The following is a 21,390-nucleotide window of genomic DNA, read 5'->3' on the forward strand; positions in this document are numbered from 1 at the left end:
ATGCCGACGGGCACCCTGGGGCATTGGAGGGACCTTACGTGCCCTCGCGGCTTCAATTCCCCAGACCCGCCCCGCCCCCTGCTCGGCCGGAGTTGGGCTATTTAAGATCCGCGGAGCAGGGGACGTGGGGGAAGGGCTAGGGACTGAAGACTGTCCGGAGCTCGGAGCCGAGTCGCTGCACGGGACGCAGCCCGGGACGGTCTGCGGCCCCGTGGCCTCTTCTGTGTCCAGCTCTCTGGCCGCAGCTACCCTGCTCCCAACCCGCGAGAAAAGAAAATTTTATTAAGCAGGCTGGGAGGCGGGGAGGGGGGCGGGAGGGGGGTGGAGCGGCGACTGCGGCCTGCTGCAAAGAGGAGGGGAGGAGGAGAGGAGGGAACTGGCCTGGGAGGGGTCGTGGGAGGAGGCGGAGTGTGGGAGGGCTCCAGGGGACGTGGGAGGAACGAAAGGGGTGGGGGAGAAAGGGGGGGCAGTCTCCCCTGGACAAGCACTTTTTTTGTAAGTCCTAGGACTGAACTCCAGGACCAGGACTCTTCTCCCAGCCGCTGCGGCCCCCGCTCAGCCACAGGTAGGGGGAGTCACGCTGCCCGTGGGAGGAAGGAGAGTTGTGGATGGAGGATGGTGGGGGGACCTGGGAAAAGGGGTGAATGTGGGATAGAGTCAAAGGGAAGTCAGGCTACTGAGGGCTTTATTATTGTCAAAGAAGAGTGAAACACAAGAGGAGTGGAGAAATGAAGCAGATATGGGGGGGTTGGGGCTGCAGGGTGTTCCAAATAGGGCAGCCGGGAGGGCCCTAAGGCTGGGGGTTCCTCTGTGAGGCCCTCTCCCTGGGTCCCCAAGCCAAAATGTCCCCAAACAAAGCTGCCCTGTTGGGTTGTTTGAGTTGGGGGAAGCATGTAGGGGGGGTGAGGGGGGAGCTCGCTGTAGAGGGGCTGTTCTCCGCCCCAGACAGAGGGAAGGCCTTGGCGGAGAAGCCGATTGGTGCTCTCGTCTCCGCTTGCCCGGGACAGAGATGGCGGTGTTGGCAGGAGGCTTGGAAAACCTCACCCCATCCCCCCTCCACCTTGGGGCCTGGCCCTCCTGGGCCCCTTTGACCCTGCAGGGCATGTAGGATGTGCAAGAGTTCTCCAGGGCATTCTGGTTCTCTGCCTTCTCTGCCTGGAATCTGCCCAGAGAGGACTCTCGGCTTGGCTCCCGTCCAGGGGCCCTGAGATCCGAGGGTCTCCTAAGCCCCTCCTTGCCTGCCTCTGTCCACCGTCAGTAGCCATCTGTCCTCTGTCTGACTGGCTGAACAGGATCATCTGGGTCCCTCCTGCCTCTGCTCCTTGGCCCTTGTCAGTTCCCCTCCTCCTCACCTACTGCCTGCCTTTCTCAGTTGCCCCCCAGTTCTGTGTGCCAGGCTCTCTCCGGATCCCTCTCTATCCATCCTCAACATTGTCTCTCTCTCTACTGTCTCTGTTTGGTCCCCTTTCATTCCCACAGTTTCCCTTCCTCTCACATTCTCTCTGTCTGGGTCTCCCTCTCCGTGTCTCTTGCTCAGTCTCTTCCTCTTTATCTGGACCATTCTCTGATCTTGGTCTCTAACCTCTGTCTTTTGATCACTGGGTCTCCTTGACCCGTGAGTTGGGGTATGGAGGTGATGATATAGCAGAACTGGGGAAAGGACATTGTGAGACATAACAACTAATAGTGAGAGTTTCATTCTTCACAAAAGGGAGGGAGAGCCTCTCTCTCCCTCCCCCGTCCCCCAGTCTGGGTCTCTCAGTCTGTGTGCCTCTTTGACTCTGTGTTTCTGCTCTTATTTAGCATGTGTTCCTTTCTCACTGTCTCTCTTAGTCCGTGGGTCCCTCTCTTTCTCTCGCGCTGTCTCTCTGTCTCTGGTCTTAACCAGTGTCTCTTTTCCTCTCGTGACCTCACTCTCAGACCTGGGCCTGGCTCAGTTTCAGCTTCTCTCACATATTCTCTCTCTGGGGCACCCAGGCCTTCCTTGCCATGCGACCTGTCAGTGTCTGGCAGTGGAGCCTGTGGGGGCTGCTGCTGTGCCTGCTGTGCAGCTCGTGCCTGGGATCTCCATCTCCATCCCCATCCACGGCCCCTGAGAAGAGGGCTGGGAGCCAGGGGCTACGGTTCCGGCTGGCCGGCTTCCCCAGGAAGCCGTTCGAGGGCCGCGTGGAGATCCAGCGGGCTGGCGAATGGGGCACCATCTGCGATGACGACTTCACACTGCAGGCTGCCCATGTCCTATGCCGGGAGCTGGGCTTCACAGAGGCCACAGGCTGGACCCACAGTGCCAAATACGGCCCTGGAACAGGTGAGCAATGCTCCAGGCACAGCCTAGGTATTGCCAAAGTGCAACCTAAATGTAGGGAGAGGGAACACCAGGATGGCACAGCCATAGGGACACAGAATACCAAGAAAAGCCAGTGTCAAGTACACCCATGGGGGACAAACCAACCAGCAGTCCCTTCTCAGAGCTGTGTGAACTTAGGCTGGTCAGTGCCTTCTCTGAGCCTCAGATGCCCCATGTGCAAAATGACTAGGTGAACTCACATAAGTTCCTTTCTGCTGCAAAAGTATGATTCTACAAAGCCACGTGCAAAGACAGCCCTGACACAGGTGAGCCCTGTATGATTAAAGTACAACTGGTTTCGTGGGAAGCTGAAAGCAGGTAAATGATGTCTGGATGTCCCAAAGCCAGAAGGAATCGCAGATACTGCAGCCAACAGAATCAGATTATAGACCAGAGCTGAAACCAACAAGCTGGAACTTACCAAAGACAAGTATAAACTCTAGGACAAGTATGAATGTGGGTAGTAGGGGATCAGGAACAATTCTGAGACCTGGGGGCGCTTACACTGTATGAGCTCATAGTGAGACTGATAGACAGAAACTGGTGCAGTCTGCAGCTAATCCCCCAGTTTCCACTAGCTAGATCACTTCTGGAATGAAGTGTCACTTTAGATGCCACATTTCCAGAGAGAAAATGGAAGTACTGGGAATTCCCTGGTGGTCCAGGATTAGGACTCCGCGCTTTCACCGCCAAGGGTGCAGGTTCAATCCCTGGTCAGGGAACTAAGATCCTAAAAATGGAAGTACATTCAGAGGAGAGCTGGCCAGATGTGAAAGATTGGAAGCCAAGTTTCAAGGAATAGCTGAAGAAGCCAGGGATATTTGGTATGAAAGGAAAAAGCTTTGGATAACACTTACATGATGGTTGTCTTCAAATGTGAGGACAGTCATTTGGCTGAGGGATTTTTCTGGATGGCATCAAAGGATTGAATCAGACCTGGAGGGGGGGAAGTCATAAAAGAGTCTCAAGGACTTTGTGAGGGTTCCAACAGCCTGCTGGGGCAGGAGGTAGGTATCCCAGCAGAAGCCGGGTAAGTCCTGTCAGGATATGCATGAGGGGTCCCTGCACATTAGCTGGGACCAACCTTTGAGGGGCCACCCAATTCTGAGAGAAAGTCGGTGATATTCATTTCAGTTTGGTCCAGGCAGAGAGAAGAACGCAGGGCAACGTGGCAACGCAGATGGGGTGCACATGGGAAAATGTAAGGCTGAGGTGAAAGGATTTTACATTTCCAAATCTCACAAATGGCTCAAATCCCTAAGCCCCCATGTATTGGCTGTGGTCTTAGTCAAGTTACTTAACTTCTCTGAACTCCAATTTCTTTATACAAAATGGTGATAATACCTTCTGGCAGCTCTAAGGATGCTCACATATGTACATACCTTGGCAGATTGCCTCACGTACAGTAGGTACTTGATTAATTGTAGCTGTCATTGAATGGGTAAGGACTGATCAGAACTTCAGTGTTGACTCTTGGTTTTCTTATTCGCCCTACCAAATTCTTGGGTATCCCCAGATCACTATCAACCCTCCACCACCCCTATGCTCCCTTTCCTATTCCTTTCCGGGGTCCCCTGTCCCTTCCCCACCCATTACCTTACCAGGTATGAGGCTTCCACGCTCATTCTCACCAACATCCCCATACTACCTCTCCAAGCCCCTCTGTCGCCTTATCTCCCGCTCCTCCACAGGCCGCATCTGGCTGGACAACCTGAGCTGCAGTGGGACTGAGTGGAGTGTGACTGAATGTGCCTCCCGGGGCTGGGGGAACAGTGACTGTACCCACGATGAGGATGCCGGGGTCATCTGCAAGGACGAGCGCCTCCCCGGCTTCTCGGATTCCAATGTCATTGAGGTCTGTAGTTCATAAACACACACACACACACCCCACCCAGGGTGGCGAGACACAGAGGGCTGTGGAGTGGTTATATGCACAGATACTAGAAGGTAGAGGATGCCATATGCCCAAGGGGGTAATTTGGGTTGGTGGGGGACTTGTGGGGGGGGCACAAAATGATAGGGCTCCGAGACACTGTATAGTCCAGGCTTGTTTTCGCATTAGCATTCAGGTTGCTAAGCCTGGCATGAGCCTCTCCAGCTTCACCCCTGGTCCTCAGGGCACTGTACTCCCCTCACCTCACATGTTCCTCCTCTCCTGGGACGTCTCCTTCTTACTTTCTCCTCCTCCTTCAATGCCACTTCCTCTGTGAAGCGCTCCCTCAGGCTCCAGGCAGAGTTAGATGCTCCCTCCCCAGCTCCTTCTGGACCCTTAGTCATTTCTCAGAGCGTAGCATGTCCTTGCACGCATGTCCTTGCACTCCGGTGGCTGCAGGAGAGTCAACACACCCACACACCCCAGTCAGTACCTCGTGGAGCGCAGTCCGGCCTCTCAGCCCCGTCTCGCCCTTGGGTTTACAGCAAGCACACTCAGTCAGGGTTCCTTGAGGGTGGCCGGACATCTGGAAGGTGTCACTGGGATTCCTTCCTCTACTTGTGGTCCCATCCCCAGGTAGAGCATCACCTGCAAGTGGAAGAGGTACGACTTCGACCAGCCGTTGGGCGGGGCAGGCGGCCCCTGCCCGTGACCGAGGGACTGGTCGAAGTCAGGCTTCCAGGCGGCTGGTCGCAAGTGTGTGACAAAGGATGGAGCGCCCACAACAGCCACGTGGTCTGCGGGATGCTGGGCTTCCCTAGCGAAAAGAGGGTCAACGTGGCCTTCTACAGGTGAAGGGACGAGGGCGCTTGTTAGGAATGGTGTTGAGAGACCCCCGAGGGGGCTGGGGCACTGGGGAAATGTGCAGGCCTCTGCTGAACGGGAGAGTTGAGAAAGCTTGCGGGACCATGAAGCGGTCCCCGAGGCGAGGCTGCCACGGGACCGGCGAGGCTGAGCGGCCCGAGCCGGCGCGGGGTGAGCGGCGGCTGTGGCGTCGGGGCCCGTGACGCCATCGGTCGGCAGGCGGCGTCTCCGCGACCCGGGGGCGAGCGCCGGGTCTCGCGAGGCCATGCCCAGCGGCCCGCAGGCCCGCGGGCCGTGGCGGTTACGGTGCCGGCGCTGGCGCGGCCCGGGAGCCCGCGGGTCCGAGTTAGGGGGTGGGGGCGCGGCCATGCCCTGCAGAGGCGGAACCGGGGCGGGGCCGGACGCCGGGAGTCTGACGGTGACAGGCCCGGAGCATCCCCGGGGCGGCGGGTCCCCGCCAGAGCGCCAATCCCTGAAGGCCGGAGGGCGCCGGGAGAGGCTGGGCCCCTCCCTGGGTCCCGGCGGCCCACGAGGCGTCTGTGAGCGCGCGAGCCCTCAGGGCTCCTAGGCAAGTTTTCCCGAATATGCTTCGGCCCAGAAGCCCGGCCCGCTTCACCTGCTCTGGAGCCCTGGTGTACGCGCCGGCCTCTGGGAAACGGATCACGCTGGTGACCGGCTCTGTGCTTAACAGCGTCTCGCTTCCCTGGAGCATCTAATTTGGCATTTTGAGAAACTTAGAAAGCTCTCTGTAATTTAAATGATTGTTTTCTTCATCTCTTCCTTAGATCAGTTTTGCAGCAAGACCTCTTAACATCTGGGTGACCTTCCACTGGGCACACTACTTCAGATGTGGTCTGATCAGGGCAGGGTACAGCAGCAATGCTCACTTTTAATTAAAGCATGTGTAGATCTTGCACTGCCTTTCTGCTGAGGCCGCGTCCCACCGCTCATGTCGACCCTGTAATCACCTAAATGGGGTCTTCCCTCATCCTTGATAGAGCAGCTAAATCTGTTGAGTTTACCCTATTAGTTTATACATCATTTAAAAACCATTGAAAAGCCATGATGATCCCATGAGATTATCTTGAATCTTGACATTATTTTCCACTTGTCATCCCTCCCTGCCTCCTCTGTTCAACAGATATGAAAGCTATGCTGCCTGACTTCATCAAAGTGACTGTTAAAATTGTTGAAACCTTTAAAACCAAAGTCGAATTCTTCTTATGAATCCTCCAGCAGATTTACATCAAACCTTTAATCATTAGTTGTAACATGTTTTTTCAGCCAGTTGGGAACAAACTGAACACTACAATGATGTAGCCAACATTATACCATCTTATCTATAATGAAATCATGGGAGATTTTGTTAGTCTTTGCTAAAATCCAGCTATACTATGTTCACAGCCATTCTGCAGCCTTCCAATTTAGTAATCTTACCAAGAAAGGAAATCATGGTGGTTTGACTGAGCTAATTTTTACTGAAATCCTTTTAGATTTCTAAGGATCACCATATTTTTTCCTCAGTGTTCACAAACTTTCTATTTAATAACTTATTCTAGGATATTAATTATCTGTAGATTGAGGAATTCTCTTCCTTCTTTTCAAGAACCAGTACCTTATCCAACCTCCAGTCTTTTCCATACTTGCTCAAATTTTCTTTGCCTTGGCTCTGAGACACATCTTTCAGCCCCAAGGAGTATACTTTATCTGGCATAGAGACTCATACGGTTTAAAACGTCTATGTGCTGTGCTCCTTTGTTATTATCTACCTTGGGGCTATATTTCTTTCCCTGTGCTCGTTCTTTACCTTTCCTAATCCAAGCACCAGGTTCTGAAAGATTAGTATGATTTAAGTAGCAGGTATTTCAGGTGAAGAGGGTAGCATGAACAAAAGTGTAGAGAGTCATTCATTCAACATTTATTTAATGAGTGCCTACTGTGTGCCAGGGACTGTTGTAGATACTAGGGATTCAATAATGAACAAAACAGACAAAAATCCCTCATCTCATGGACTAGGGAAGAACCAGAAAACAAGTAAAATTACAAAATGTAAGGATGGCAAAGGGCATAATAGATAAAAATAAAGCAGGGAAAGGGTTAGGAAGTGGGACTGGGATTGCAGTTTTAAATAGGTCAGAGGAGGCATCATTTGAGAAAATATTTAAAGGAGGCGAAGGCACAAGCTATGCAAAAACCTAGATGAGCATCTCCAGGAGGAAGCATCATAAATGAGAAGATCCTGGGGAGTGTGGTGGTGTGTATCATGATGTGGGGGATGGGGGAATCTTGTCATGCTCCAGGAGACCCCTGGGGCTGGAGCTGAGTGAACAAGGGAGAAAATGATAGGACATGTGATGCAGGAGGAGATAGGGAAAGAATGGGGAGCCAGATCATGTAGGGCCATTTGAGAGTCTTTGGTTTCCACTGTGTGTGAGAGAAGGTTTGGGGCAGAGGTGTGACATCTGACTTCCACTTTTTAGGTATTATTTGGGCTGCTTTGTTAAGAATTGACTGTAAGGGATGTGGCAGAATCAAGCGTCAGGGAGATAAGGCCAAGATAAGGCAAAGTGCAAAGAGGGGACTTCCCTGGCAGTCCAGTGGTTAAGACTCCATGCTCCCAATGCAGGGGGTACGGGTTCGATCCCTGGTCAGGAAACTAAGATCCCGCGTGCTGTATGGCGTGGCGCGGCTTGGCCAAAAACAAAAAACAAAAAACAAAAATGCAAACATGGAGGTGAGGTAGAAAGAAAAGCAGGTGAGTGTGGAGGCCTAGAAGCCAAGTAAAGTGCTTCAAGGAAGAGTGATCACGTGTGTCAGTGCCGCTGATGGGTCTAAAAACATGAGGACTGAGAAATGAATACTGGATTTAGCAACACGGAAGTTATTGCTGACCCTGACAAAGATGAAAATGAATAGGATATTTTGAAAGACAGTTGACAAGAGTAGAAGATTTATACTGAGAAATAGTGGAAGAAAGATCCGAATGGATAGAGTACGGCTAGAAAATGGAACACTCTTAATGCCAGAGTGGAGAGTTTCACCTTTATCTTATGGAAAATTAAAAAATAAAAGTACTTGTACGGGACAGTGACAAAATAAGGCCAATGATTTTAAAAGTTTGATAGTAGTGAATTGGAAGAGGAAGTTCTGGATGCAGTAAGGTTAGTCAGGAGTTATAAAAATGAAGCTGACTAGGAGGACGACAACGAGGAGAGAGGGGAATGAATAGATGTAGGATGACTGATAGAATAGAGAAAATAAGAGAATAACTAAAAAATGATGCTGAAGCTGCTCAAGAGACGGATGGTATCCATCAGGCATCTCTGGGCTTCCAGTTAATATGAACTAACTTTAGACGTGGGCCATCCCGGGGAATTTTGAGGCCCAGGAATTGTCCCCACGTATATACAGCCTCAAGTAAGTTTTGGAAATCAGGGATATTTTTGTACATATTGGGATCTCTTACTGAGTCTGGGATATGAAGGCTGGCGAAGGAAATATACTTAGTACAGTGGTCATTCTTAGTGGGGAAAGAGATTACAGGGGTCCTGGGAGATTCTGTGATGAGGATATGGTATAGATATTCCTTCACAGGTCAAGTCGGACAGAGGGAGAATCCTCATAGGTAATGCAATTATAAAGGCTAGGCAAGACAGTTATAAACAACTCTACCTTCCTTAGAGAAAGAAGATGCATCTGCTAGCTTTTAGAGGAAGTCAGTAAGATTTAGAGAATAAGAAAATCAGGATGTGATATATTTATCATTTTTAAACTTGGTTTGGTAGTTCTACTCTAGAACATGTGAAAGTTGTAGAATTTTAGAAGAGGAAAACAAGGTACAGATAATTGAACCCTTTACTGCCCTTTTTCAGACAAAGAAGTTGAGGTTCTAAGAGCTTAAGTGCTGTTTAAGAAGTCACTCTTCTAGTTCATTTCAGTTTGATAGATATTTATTGAACTCCTGCTATTTGCCAAGAACTGGGAAAGGTGCTCAGAATACAGAGGTGGTGAGAGAGTTAGTTAGGCACCAAATCATAGAAGACCTTATAGGCTATGTTAAGGGTTTGGATCTTTATGATAAAAGTAATGGGAAATCATTGAAGTTTTTTAATGGAGAGGGCTGTGAGAGGACATGATCAGGTTTGTGACTCCGAGAGCTTACTTTTGACTGCATTTCTGAGAATGGTTTAGAGAAGAGCAAGAGCCAATGGATTAGAGAGTCGTTTAGGACAGAATACTGACAGGACTTGGTTACGGATTGACTTTGGGAGCCAAAGAAAAGAGAAGAGTCAAGGTTGACTCCTAGGTTTCCGGCGTAGATTTTGCTGGAAGAATTATGTTTATTTTTTAGACCCACATTAAATGTTAGATAACTTTGAGATATCTAAGTAGGAACATCAAGAAGGCAATGGAATATACAAGATTAGGTGTGAACGAGAACATATAAAGAGAGGATGTGGAGTGAGAAGAATGCCTTGGAGCATTATTATCTTAATGCCTTAGAGCTCTAAAAATTTAAATGACTATATAGAGGAGGAGCCTGCGAAGAAGACCAAGAGCGAGCAACCAGAATTAGGACTCAAACGAGGCCAGTAGTGTTGTGACAGCCAAGGAGGGAAAGAGAGAACAGCAGTGTCAGATGCTACCAAGAGTCAATGGGATGAAGACTAAAAAAGAAGAAAACAAAATCGTCTGGATTTATTATCGCAGAGTGATGGGTGGGGAAAACCAGAAGGGTGGGTTAAGGAGTGGGTGGGAGGAAAGATGGTGAGTGTTGACAACCACTGAAAAGCTTTTCTACAAAGAGGGAGAAGGATGTGGGGTGGAGGGTGTGTGTGTGTGTGTACGTGAGGCGGGGGGAGCTGAACATGTTGAAAAGGATTCAATTGGGAAGGAGAGAAAGGAACGGAGGGGAAGGAATTCAGAAACTCTTGGGGGCAGGGGCCTTAGAGAAGAGAGACAGTTGGAATGAGAAAAGGATGTGCAGATGCAGGTAGCTTTTTATGTTTGATGGTTGAAGGAACAAATGATAGGGAAAACAAGCACATTTGTGAATGAAGAAATATAAATCAAGACAAATACCAGTACTCGTCCTAAACAAGTACCAGGTCCTTCATGTAACCTGTATTTGCCTTATAATGTATATTATTATATCTACCATAGAATAGATAATATAAAGACCTTATATAGTCCTTAAATAACTTAGAGAAGAAGTACTTCTAAATTTCTAGGTAATACTACATTTTTCTGAACACAACGCTGGAGATCAGAATGATCTCTCTGGGTTACTGGTGAAAGAAAGTGCCAAGTATATTTCATTTCAGACATGTTTGAGAAAAACACATCTGGAGAAAAAGTTTCACACACTATATATATGATGAAAGGTTCTAAACTCTTAGTAGCGTCTCAGGAAAGGGACCCGAGAGTTATTGTAGACTCTTTGCTAGGAATGTTGGACATATTGAACGTTTTGGCAAAAAGACCAACTAAGTACATCCTCAGTAAGAAGCCAGGGCAGGAGGTACCAAGCAGATTCAGCCCTGTTAAAATCTGTTTATTAAAATCCTAGCACATCTGCACATAGTATACCACATCCAAAGGTGACTCCTCCAGAGAAACAGCAGAGCAGGAACATGTTCAAAGAGATGATAACTAACAGGATAACAGGGAATTCCATAAATTTTGTAAGGACAGACAAGACCTGCATTCATTATACATAGTTGGACAGGACAAAGGGGGCAAAGTGAAAGTCTTTGAAATCAAAGGGAGAATGAGTGGAGAAACAGATCTAGTTTCCATGCATTAGACTTAAGGCAACTTCTTGAAGAATAAAATAGGTCAAATATTTAGGCCCATCAAGAAGAAATAAGGTTTTAGAACTTAATCCCTGGAAGTAAGTTTGGGAAATGAGCTCAGTTTGTGAATGACTAAAGCATATGGGATTTAACTAAAGCAGGAAGGGTTCTGTCATCCTAAGCAGCCTGGCCTCATGCTCCCCAGTCAGACCGTTAATGTCCCTTACTATCCAGTCTTGGTCCTTGGTCCTTGGTCCTGCTTCACTGACCTCAGGCCTGGACATGCCAGAAGCCAGAGAGCATCCAAGAAAAAAATCCATAGCTTCTCTAAGGTGTGACCAGGCCAGTTCTCTCTCCTTGCCTAGTCACTCTGGCAATCCTAACAATCTAACACCTTTCTACTTACACCCGTTCCCCTAGCCCTCCCCCCAGGTTTAGATCAGCCCTAATATCAACCCAAGAGTCCTTATTCCCTGTCTGCCTTAACCTAATTTCTGTGGGTCCTGGTATAGGGTCTTTATCAGCCCCGAGTCCATGTCCTTCACTGCTGCTCACCTGTCTGGTTATGTGCTCATGAGGCCAAACAGCTGTGAAGGGTTGAACTTTGGAGGTACCTGATGTTATATGGTCCTGCCACCAGGAGCCCTCTAACTGTTGGAAAAGCAATCTTGCCCCGGGTCCCAGTTGCACTAGCTTTTCCCACTTAGTTCTAGACTGATCCTGACTCTGCTGTTGTCTTATCCTCACAGAAAGTTGAGGAAGCGAGCGGCCAAAGCCTCGGCCCGACGCTCCAAGCCCCTTGGAAGGTAATGGGGCAAGAGCCCCGGGACCTCCTGCTCATCCCTGTGACCCCAGGAGGTGGATGGATGGAAGGCAGCCTATCCATGTCCATCCCAGAACCCAAGCTGATGAATCAGGGATACGCCTGGAAAATGGCCATTGCAGCGGGGAGGGGAGGGGAGGCAGGCATGGGGATGGGCAAGCTTTGATCTTAGGAAGCACAAGGAGGAGACAGTGCAGGAATGGCTGAGGAAACGCCTCTGCATCTTTGTACCTCCCCCAGATAGCTTGGACTCCAACCTCAGGCTCCTGCACGCTTCCTCCCCTGCCCCAACTCCTAACCTCCCTTGATTCATCTGCGTTCCCATTCTCTCTTCCCCCTTTCCCAGTCCTCTTATCTCCTCTCCCCTCACCACCTGGGGTGACATAACTAGTTTTCTCATAACGGTTGCTGAATCCAGAGAGCAGCATGTATTCCAAAAGTAGTTCAGTGGTACGTGCAGCAGTATATGTGGAGAACCTGACTGCCTTTGCTTTGCCCCTCCCCGTGCTCTGCATGAAGGGTCCTTCCTAGAAACAGAAAATCATCATCATCATCATCCTTTACTCCTCCCTGGCAACGTACCTGACCACTACCTCCACTAACTTCTTTCTTTTTTCAGACCAATCATCAAGCTTAAAGCCAAACCCAAACCCCGAGTGGGCAGGGGGCCCATCAAGAGGTAAATAAAGTTCAGGCTAAGTGCAGAGGAGAGGGAGTGCCGCGTGACAAGGCAGGGGCGTCGGGCTGTGGTCAGGAAGGGGTCCGAGAGAAGCCTCCACCGAGAGGTGGACGAGCAGCAGCAACTGTTACAAGCCACCTTCCAGATGAGTCACTGAGACGTAAAATAAGACTGGCCCTTATGCGGTTCTCTGAGGAATTATGCTTGTCACAGGATTTTTGAAAATCTCAGTAGAAGTTCACCCACTGACTACCCTTGTTCCACATGCGTATTTACCTTCCCCCAGCAGGTTTCGGTAGACACTCGGGCACTCCTGTCCTTCAGATGCCACGCTTGCCTCGCCCCCAGGAAGTTAAGTTTGCCTAAGGGATCCGTGTTCCCATACTACCTTTATTTAATTGTTAAAGATAAGTGCTACCAGCTTAGAAGTGAGACTGAGGATCCCCTCTGGAAACTTTATCAGGGATGGAGTCACATGAAAGTCCTGATCTCTGGCCCAGTTTACACAGTTAGGCTCCCAGTTCCATCATTTTCCTCCTGGGTTCCTTCAGGACCCCAGGGAATGGAACGCTTCCAATCCCAATGATTGTGTCTCACTTGGTTTCTAAAGGCAGTTTGTGCATGAACAGTCTCTCTGATGGCTCCTCCAGCAGTAGTTGAGGTATAGAGAATTCATCCCTTTCTATTGTCTCCTCTCCTCACAGCATTTCGAGATCACCCAGTGGGCCCTGGTACCCCTCATTCCCCAGCTCCTCCCTCTGGCGCCTTCAAAGGGGCTTGGAATTTGGGGGTGTTCTCGTAGTGCCCTTCCAGCTTAGGGTCATCTTGCCCAACATGGCCATACTCTGGCCTTCCCTGACCCCCACATTAAAATGCACGCTGGTGTTTTTATTTTGTTAGTTATGGGGGAAAAAGGAGGAGAGAGTTTAGAAGAGAGATGTCTTTTTCCTCTGATGGCCTCGTTGACTTTTATTTTCAGCCAGACAGGACTTTGGGAGAACACCTGGTCTCTTTGAATCTACTTATCTTGAGCTCGCAAAGGTATTCTGTAAAGTCTCCAGGCTTCCTTTGTCTGATTTGTTTATAACTTGTCCATCTCTCTGTGTCTTCCCAGCCAATGGCTTCAAATCGTCATATTCCTTCCTTCCTCTGACATCAAGCAATGGAGCACATTACTGCAACAATTCACGGCCAAACCAGCCTCACAGGCCCACTCCACCAGCACCAGGCCTCATCTGGTTCCTTTCCTCTCTGGGTTCAAACCAGCTGTTCTGGGAAGAAAGTACTTCTCTCATCACATGGCTCACTGCCGTATCTCATTCCGTTGGTGTCAATAAGCAGGTCTCCTCATTCTCTCTAGCAACTCTCTGCTATGTTTCCAAGTTTTAACATCTCTAATTTAGTCCCATTTTCCCACTTGAGTGGCTATGGAACATTCTTTCTGTTTCATTTAAACTGCAGAAGCATGGACTACCTCATTAAAGACTCATACAGTTCAGCTCAGGTCTGGGGATGTCTTCACCCTTCTGTGGTTCGTATTCACTCTCCTTCTGTGGTCACGTGGCCCCTCTTTGTCTGTCTTGCACTTGTACATCTTCGTTCCTGTATATACCAGCTCCAGTCTTTTCTGTGTTCACCATCTGTCTGTTCTTGCGTAACTGCCCATCATCCTCTGGCCTGGAGACCCCTCTGGCCTCTAAGAAGCCACGTAGACCCAAGACGTACTCACTCCTTTGCATCCTGACTCATTTAGTTATTTCAGTCACAACGTAACAGGAGGATCTGCTCACTCTGGCTATTGAGGCTTCCTGTTTGTGTCAGCTGCTCCCTCCTCCCCATCTCTTCCGGCTGGGCAGTCCTGGCTTCCTATTGTCTTTGCACAGTGGCATCAGCCTCAGCCTCCGTTAGGGCCAGCACCCTGAAACCCTACAGAACAGGGTTTCTGTCAGGCAAGTCAAGACGAGCCTTTCTTCCCATAGGGTTCTTCTGCTGCAGAAGGTCCCCAAGGACCAGCCCCCGTCCAGGTAATCTAGGCTCTTTCAGCCTAGACACTCGCCATTCCCTTTGTCTCTCTGTCTCTGTGTTTTTGCAGAGAAGAGGGGAAGCAGAGGGGCTAATGCGGCCGTGGGTGGAGGCACGGATGGGGGGAGGGGTGTGGGCAAAGGCGCAGGAGCACTGCTTTACCCGACTGCTCCCACTCCTGTCCCCCCAGGCTGCTGGCCCAGCGGCAGCAACACTCCTTTGGTCTGCATGGGGTGGCGTGCGTGGGCACGGAGGCCCACCTCTCTCTCTGCTCCTTGGAGTTCTATCGTGCCAATGACACCACCAGGTGCCCTGGGGGGGCCCCCGCGGTGGTGAGCTGTGTGCCAAGCCCTCTCTACGCAGCGTCCAGTGGCCAGAAGAAGCAACAGTCGAAGCCTCAGGGGGAGGTGTGTGAGACAGTGACTATGTCCTTCCCCACCCCAGGCGGAGAAGCCCCTAGCCTGGCCACCCCCTGATTAAGCACAGCCTCGACTTTTGAGGCCAGAGAGGAACCTCCTACCTCCCATGCTCCCTCCCACCAGAATCTCATTCATCTCCCAGGTCTACTCAGCCCTCTCTGCGCTGATGTTTCCATTCAAGGCTGGGCACCTCTCTCTCCTTTACAGGCCCGAGTGCGATTAAAGGGTGGAGCCCACCCAGGAGAGGGCCGGGTAGAAGTCCTGAAGGCTGGCACGTGGGGCACAGTCTGTGACCGCAAGTGGGACCTGCAGGCAGCCAGCGTGGTGTGTCGGGAGCTGGGCTTCGGGAGTGCTCGAGAGGCTCTGAGCGGTGCCCGCATGGGGCAGGGTGAGGGGGGTGCAGGTGGGAGGGAGAGGGAAGGAGGAGGTGCACACTCCTGGGGGAGGGTACATTGCTTAGGAAGGAGACCCCTGGACAGATAAGGAAGTTAGGACCTCCTGATCTCTGCCCTCTGACCCTAGGCATGGGTGCCATCCACTTGAGTGAAGTTCGATGCTCTGGCCGGGAGCCCTCCCTCTGGAAGTGCCCCCACAGGAACATCACAGCTGAGGACTGCTCCCATAGCCAGGATGCTGGGGTCCGATGCAACCTGCCCTACACTGGGGTGGAGACCAAGGTCAGTCATTTCCACCTTGATTCAGGTATCTCACATCCTATCCAGTTCTGGTCATGATCTGCAGTCTGATGCCCACTGCCCCATGCCCCTGCCATCCTGCAGCTCCCACCTGATGCCACCACTTGCTAGCCCTTTAAGTGCCTCTGAATCACCATTCAGCCCTAGGCCTGCTAGACTCCCACTACTCCACCCCCAGAAGCTTCCCCAGAACTTCCGTTGTGTCACTACAGATCCGACTCAGTGGGGGCCGCAGCCGACATGAAGGGCGAGTCGAGGTGCAAACAGGAGGACCTGGGTCTCCTCGCTGGGGCCTCATCTGCGGGGATGACTGGGGGACACTGGAGGCCATGGTTGCCTGCAGGCAACTCGGACTGGGCTATGCCAACCATGGCCTGCAGGTGAGTGGGAAGGAGAGGAACCAAGGCTGTTGCCTCCAAAGGCTGTGTTTAGGGCAGAGGACCGTCAGCCCCTTGGCCTGGGAGGCTGGACGGTGCCCTCACCAAACACGTCTGTATGTCCCCAGGAGACCTGGTACTGGGACTCAGGGAATGTAACGGAGGTGGTGATGAGCGGCGTGCACTGCACGGGGACTGAGCTGTCCCTGGACCAATGTGCTCACCATGGCACCCATGTCGCCTGCAAGAGGACAGGAAGCCACTTCACTGCTGGAGTCATTTGTTCTGAGAGTGAGCGAAGGGTCTGGTGACTCAAGCCAGGGGAGGGAGGCTCTGGGCCACCCCTTTGCAGGGAGAGAGAGGGCTGCGGTCTGGAGGGGTCCGCCTTCCCTGCGGAAAACCAGTCTCACCTGACTTTCTGGGGGTGGGGGGAAGGGGATGCGGGGCGGGGGGTGGGGCGGAGAACGGACGCACTCCCGTCTGTCCCTGCCCCTCAGCAGCGAGTTCTAACCCCCTCCTTCCCTCCTTGGTGCAGCCGCGTCAGACCTGCTGCTGCACTCGGCACTGGTGCAGGAGACCGCGTACATTGAGGACAGGCCCCTGCACATGCTGTACTGCGCTGCCGAAGAGAACTGCCTGGCCAGCTCGGCCCGCTCAGCCAACTGGCCTTACGGCCACCGGCGTCTGCTCCGATTCTCCTCCCAGATCCACAACCTGGGACGCGCTGACTTCAGGCCCAAAGCTGGGCGCCACTCCTGGGTGTGGCATGAGTGTCATGGGTGAGAGGGTCAAGTAGAAGGGGCAAGGCCACTGGGGACGGGGCAAGCCTGCTGTGGGCAGGGAAGGAAACAGGGGTCCCCTTGTCCCCACAGGCATTATCACAGTATGGACATCTTCACTCACTATGATATCCTGACCCCCAACGGCACCAAGGTGGCTGAGGGCCACAAAGCTAGTTTCTGTCTAGAAGACACCGAGTGTCAGGAGGGTGAGTTGGGGCCTAGAGTAGACGACAGTTTCCTCATCCCCACAGCCTTGCCTCACACTGACATGTGCTCATCTCTTCAGATGTCTCCAAGAGGTATGAGTGTGCCAACTTCGGAGAGCAGGGCATTACTGTGGGCTGCTGGGATCTCTACCGGCATGACATTGACTGCCAGTGGATCGACATCACAGATGTGAAGCCAGGAAACTACATTCTGCAGGTGCTGGGATCTAAGATTTCCAGCTATTGAGTGGGAGGAGTGCTTATTAAAGACACATGTGGATTTGAGGACTGCAGCTGGTTAAGCTGGCATTTTCCCACTCACAGGTGGTCATCAACCCCAATTTTGAAGTAGCAGAAAGTGACTTCACCAACAATGCAATGAAATGTAACTGCAAATATGATGGACATCGCATCTGGGTGCACAACTGCCACATTGGTATTTGGTGGGAAGAGAAGGCAGAAAGACTGGGGGATGGGAGGGAAAGGCCTCCATTCTCGTCTCCCTATAGGTTGTTTCTATGTCTTCCCACCCACTTCTGCCCACCCGTCCCCACAACGGGTCTATCTTCCTGCCCAAACCGCCTGTTCACCTTGCAGGTGATGCCTTCAGTGAAGAGGCCAACAGGAGGTTCGAACGCTACCCTGGCCAGACCAGCAACCAGATCATCTAAGGTGCCACCACCCTCCTCTGCAGACCACAACTGGCCCCTAATGGCAGGGGTCTGAGGCTGCCATTACCTCAGGAGCTTACCAAGGAATCCTTGACGTCAGCAGGCCCACAGCGCTCATCCACTGTGCACTGTGGGTGTAGAACTGTCAAGCAGAAGTTACTGCCCTCCTTCTTACGCCAGCTGTCTGGATCTGTGGCCAGGCATGGGGAATTTTGCTCCCAGGCCCAGCACGAAACTAAGCACGCCACAAAGAGGCGCACCTGATTGACTGCCCAGAAAAAAAGACAGCAACAGCTCGTTTTCTTGAATAGGGAGGTCAGAATGGTCAACTCCAGTAACTCCTCTCAGTTCAGGGAGATACGGCTTTACCTCTAGCCTTTTTGTGGGGGCGAAAGAGCAGTGCGCCACCCTTCCCCTCATTTTTGAGTATAACATGTTGCTAGGTATAATTTTATTTTATATAAAAAGTGTTTTTGTGATTCCTCAGGGCCCAGGGATTGGTGCTGGTAGTTGGAGGGACCTGCCCCCAACTGGTTCATTTGATCCTCCACCCAGGTGCCACGAGAACCCAAGCCAGGAAAGCAAGGTAGAAATCAGAGCAGGAGCCTCCTACTCTTGCTGATCCATTCATTCTGTGACTTCAGGGGTCACATATAAGGTCAATGTTTCCGGTCCCCGCCGGATCCGCACTGCCAGCTGGGATTGGGTTCGAACGGCTTCATAAATATCTTCAGCATTTTGTACCAGCCGCTCCCCAATGGCCAAGATCACATCACCAGGCCGTAGACCAGCCCTATGGCAAAAAGTGGACAGAGAGATAAAGGAGGGAAGAGATGGCCCAGTTCAAGGGCACATAAACACCTCACCCGTCTCCACCTCCCAGTGCAGTCTCTCCCTCACCGGTGTGCAGGGGAGTCCAGGATGACTTTATGGATGAGCACACCATGCTGAACGTCAGGAAAGCCTGGTTCTCGAAGCTGCAGTTCTGCAAGGATGCTGCAAGGACACAGATCCCTTTGGTAACCACACCACGGCACGCTCCCCAGTCTGGGCTCGCCTCAAATCTCCCATCAACACACTGATAAGTTAGGGATCGGGCACGCACTGGATCCTCTGGAGACAAAAACAATTCACTTCCTGCCTTCTAGCAGCTAGGAAGTGAGACGTGTACATAAAAGGTGACTAATTCCAAATGACACAGTATTAAATCAGTAGCACTAATGTCATTCTAAAATCCTAAGAGAAGCTATAAGGAGGTGGTCTAACTTTAGCTGAACCTAGAAGGATCGGTCTGATATTTCTATAAAATGAGAACAACATAAACAAAAACATGGGATTAGGAAATCAGGTTGGACGGAACAGAATATACTCATAGGGAAGCCATGTCTGGAAGGTTGAGTTGAAGACATGGAAAATGGGCCCTAAACACCAGGCTAATGGATTGGAGGTTGTAAATCAAAGCAATAACTGGATGAAATCAATCAGGTGGGAGGTATGCAAAGTGGAGTGGGGTGAGAAGGTCAAGATAATGAGAAAGGACAGCTCTTCTGATAGTTCCAAGTATGAGGCAACTCAGATAAAGACAGAATTGAGAATGAAGCTCAACAGAAGTGCCAGGTGTGAAGTGAAGTGCCAGGTGCCCATCACTGGTTACACTGATGGCCCTACCCCTATAGCTCATACCTGGGAGTCAGGGTTAGCATCATCACTCCAATGTAGCGGCGCTGGGACCCACTGCTTCCAAACCAGGAATCTGTGACAGAGGGACAAATGAGCCCCACCCAGCTCCATCCTTCCTTCCCCCTCCTGCTCCTCCTAACAGACCCCTCTCCAACAAGCCCCCACCTCCACCCCCCACTACTTAAAGGAAACCCTTTACCCCCAAGCCAGGCTTACTCTTCTTTTCTCCACGATGCAGAAACTCTCGAAGGCGATCAGCAGGGATGGCAAAGGAGATTCCAGCTGTGACCTTCATGGTATTCACCCCAATCACCTCCCCATCCTGTTGGGACACAGCCCACTATTCTCTAGCCCAAACAAATAGTAGGAGATGGGGGTACCTGAGCAAGAGTAGCAGGGAGTGTTGGGGAGTCGGGGAGATCTGGTTGGATTCCAGGAGACAGCCAACAAGAAACTGCCCAGAAACTTGACCAAACATCACTGAATTAGGGAAAACCCACCCCTTCCCACACTGACCTGGGGCAGGGATTCTCGGAAAGGATGTCCCACTCACCAGGTTAACCAGGGGACCGCCAGAGTTTCCAAACTGCAGGACAAGGAGAAAATATGGAAGAGATCCAGGGACTCTATGCCTGGGGGCAAAACCAGGATGGAGGCACTTTCTCCAAATTCTTTCCTTTACCAGCCCACGGAGTGGGCACGGTTTTTGCCACCCAACCTCTGTGTGCAGGCGAATCCACCATCTATCACGGTTGGTTCTTGCACCACACACCTCTACCCCTCCCCCAACCTAGTCTGTCATTTCTCTCGTATCAGGACGCACATCAATAGCTGCATCAGTCTGGATGTATTCCACATTGGTTTGGGGAAGGCCCAGGTCTCTGGCTGGACGCTGAGCAGAGCTGACAATGCCGGATGTGATCGTGTTCTGCAGTGCAAAGGGACTTCCCATGGCAACAACAAACTCCCCTTGCCGGACATCGGCTGAACGTCCCAGGGGCAGCGTGGGGAGAGGCTCCTAAGGGAGAATGGGTACAAGAGACCTGTCATCCGGAGATGTAAGCAAATTCAGAGCCCCAGCCAGACATGGCCTGCCCAGACCCCCACCTTGGTCTGAATCCTCAGCGTGGCGATATCTGCCACGGGGTCCACAGCTGTGACCACGGCCTCATACGTATCGCCGCTAGGCAGCCTGACACGGACTCGGCGCCGATCAGCCACCACATGAGCGTTGGTAACGATGAGCCCGTCGGCAGCCACCACGAATCCTGAGCCATTCGAGATAGGGACTTCGCGGCCCGAAAAAGGGTGCCTGGGATGAGGCGGGGGAGGGGGTTGGGGAAGCACGGATGTGAGGAGGCTCGGACCCCTCCTTCTCGCCCGCCCTCTACCCGCGGCTTCGGTTTCTCCGGGTCTACCCCACCGTTACCGGCCCAAGATCTCGATATAAACCACGGCAGGGGCCGTCTTCTCCACCACGTCCGCGATGAAGTTGTACTGGCTCCGGGGAGAGGGAGGCGGCGAGCCAACGACCGAGGCGAGGACGGCCGGGGGACCCCGACCCCCGCCCCACAACAACAAGAGCACTGCCCCCCCAGCGCCCAGCGCCACCGCCAGCCACAGGCGCGGACGGGTTCCAGGGGTCCCTGAGTCTTCCCGGATCCGGGGATCTGGGGTCCCCTGGATCAGCCGTGCTCGGGGATCCGAAGTCCCCGACGTCAGATATGTTCGTGGTTCAGGGACTCCCACAGACAACCGGGCCCCGAAACTGGGGGTCCCATAAGTCACTCGGGCCCGAGGGTCAGGAGTTCCTGACGTCAGCAAGGCCCGGAGGTCAGGGGTCAACAGGGGTCCCTTTCCCCAGCGACCCCCCACCAAAGCCCGCCATCCCCGGAGGCTCCAGACTGCACCCTGCCCCGCCCTCAGTGCAGCCATCAGCTCCGCCTCGGACGCCTCGTCGCCCGCCCTGCACAGAGGAGGCGCCCTGGACGCGAGCGGGCGGACAGCGGGACGCGGAGCACGCCGGTACCTGAAGTCTCCAGAAGCGCACGCCGGAACCAGGGATTCCGGAAGGCCGACTCCGCCCCCGCCCCGCGAATGCCGGGAATTGTGGTCCCAGTGGGACGCGAGTTATGAGGTGGCCTAAGGGCCCGCGAG

General features: G+C 52.1%; 2 protein-coding genes across 3 annotated transcripts; one reads left to right on the forward strand and one right to left on the reverse strand.

Moving 5' to 3' along the window:
* The first annotated feature begins 434 nt into the window (after window positions 1–434).
* Window positions 435–18,035, forward strand: LOXL3 (lysyl oxidase like 3). 2 transcript variants are annotated; one of them, XM_081255027.1, is made up of 15 exons: window positions 435–565; window positions 1,978–2,308; window positions 4,039–4,202; window positions 4,857–5,071; window positions 12,322–12,381; window positions 14,594–14,810; window positions 15,030–15,210; window positions 15,345–15,499; window positions 15,730–15,897; window positions 16,023–16,185; window positions 16,430–16,673; window positions 16,767–16,882; window positions 16,963–17,099; window positions 17,207–17,318; window positions 17,480–18,035. In XM_081255027.1, the coding sequence occupies exons 2-15, from the start codon at window positions 1,990–1,992 to the stop codon at window positions 17,551–17,553; spliced, it is 2,325 nt and encodes a 774-aa protein (XP_081111153.1). In that variant the 5' UTR covers window positions 435–565; window positions 1,978–1,989; the 3' UTR covers window positions 17,554–18,035. The 2 variants fall into 2 exon arrangements, with proteins under 2 accessions (XP_081111153.1, XP_081111154.1); XM_081255028.1 differs by lacking the exon at window positions 12,322–12,381.
* Window positions 17,973–21,313, reverse strand: HTRA2 (HtrA serine peptidase 2). Its single transcript, XM_081255029.1, has 8 exons — window positions 20,663–21,313; window positions 20,341–20,545; window positions 20,057–20,251; window positions 19,787–19,819; window positions 19,450–19,555; window positions 19,237–19,306; window positions 18,454–18,549; window positions 17,973–18,346 (listed from the first exon to the last, which is right to left on the reverse strand). Exons 1-8 carry the CDS (start codon window positions 21,166–21,168, stop codon window positions 18,181–18,183), a joined length of 1,377 nt encoding a protein of 458 aa, XP_081111155.1. The 5' UTR covers window positions 21,169–21,313; the 3' UTR covers window positions 17,973–18,180.
* Between the last annotated feature and the right edge of the window lie 77 nt (window positions 21,314–21,390).

The sequence above is a fragment of the Mesoplodon bidens genome, assembly GCF_964165515.1.
Source record: "Mesoplodon bidens genome assembly, chromosome: 14".
Taxonomy (NCBI): Eukaryota; Metazoa; Chordata; class Mammalia; order Artiodactyla; family Ziphiidae; genus Mesoplodon; species Mesoplodon bidens.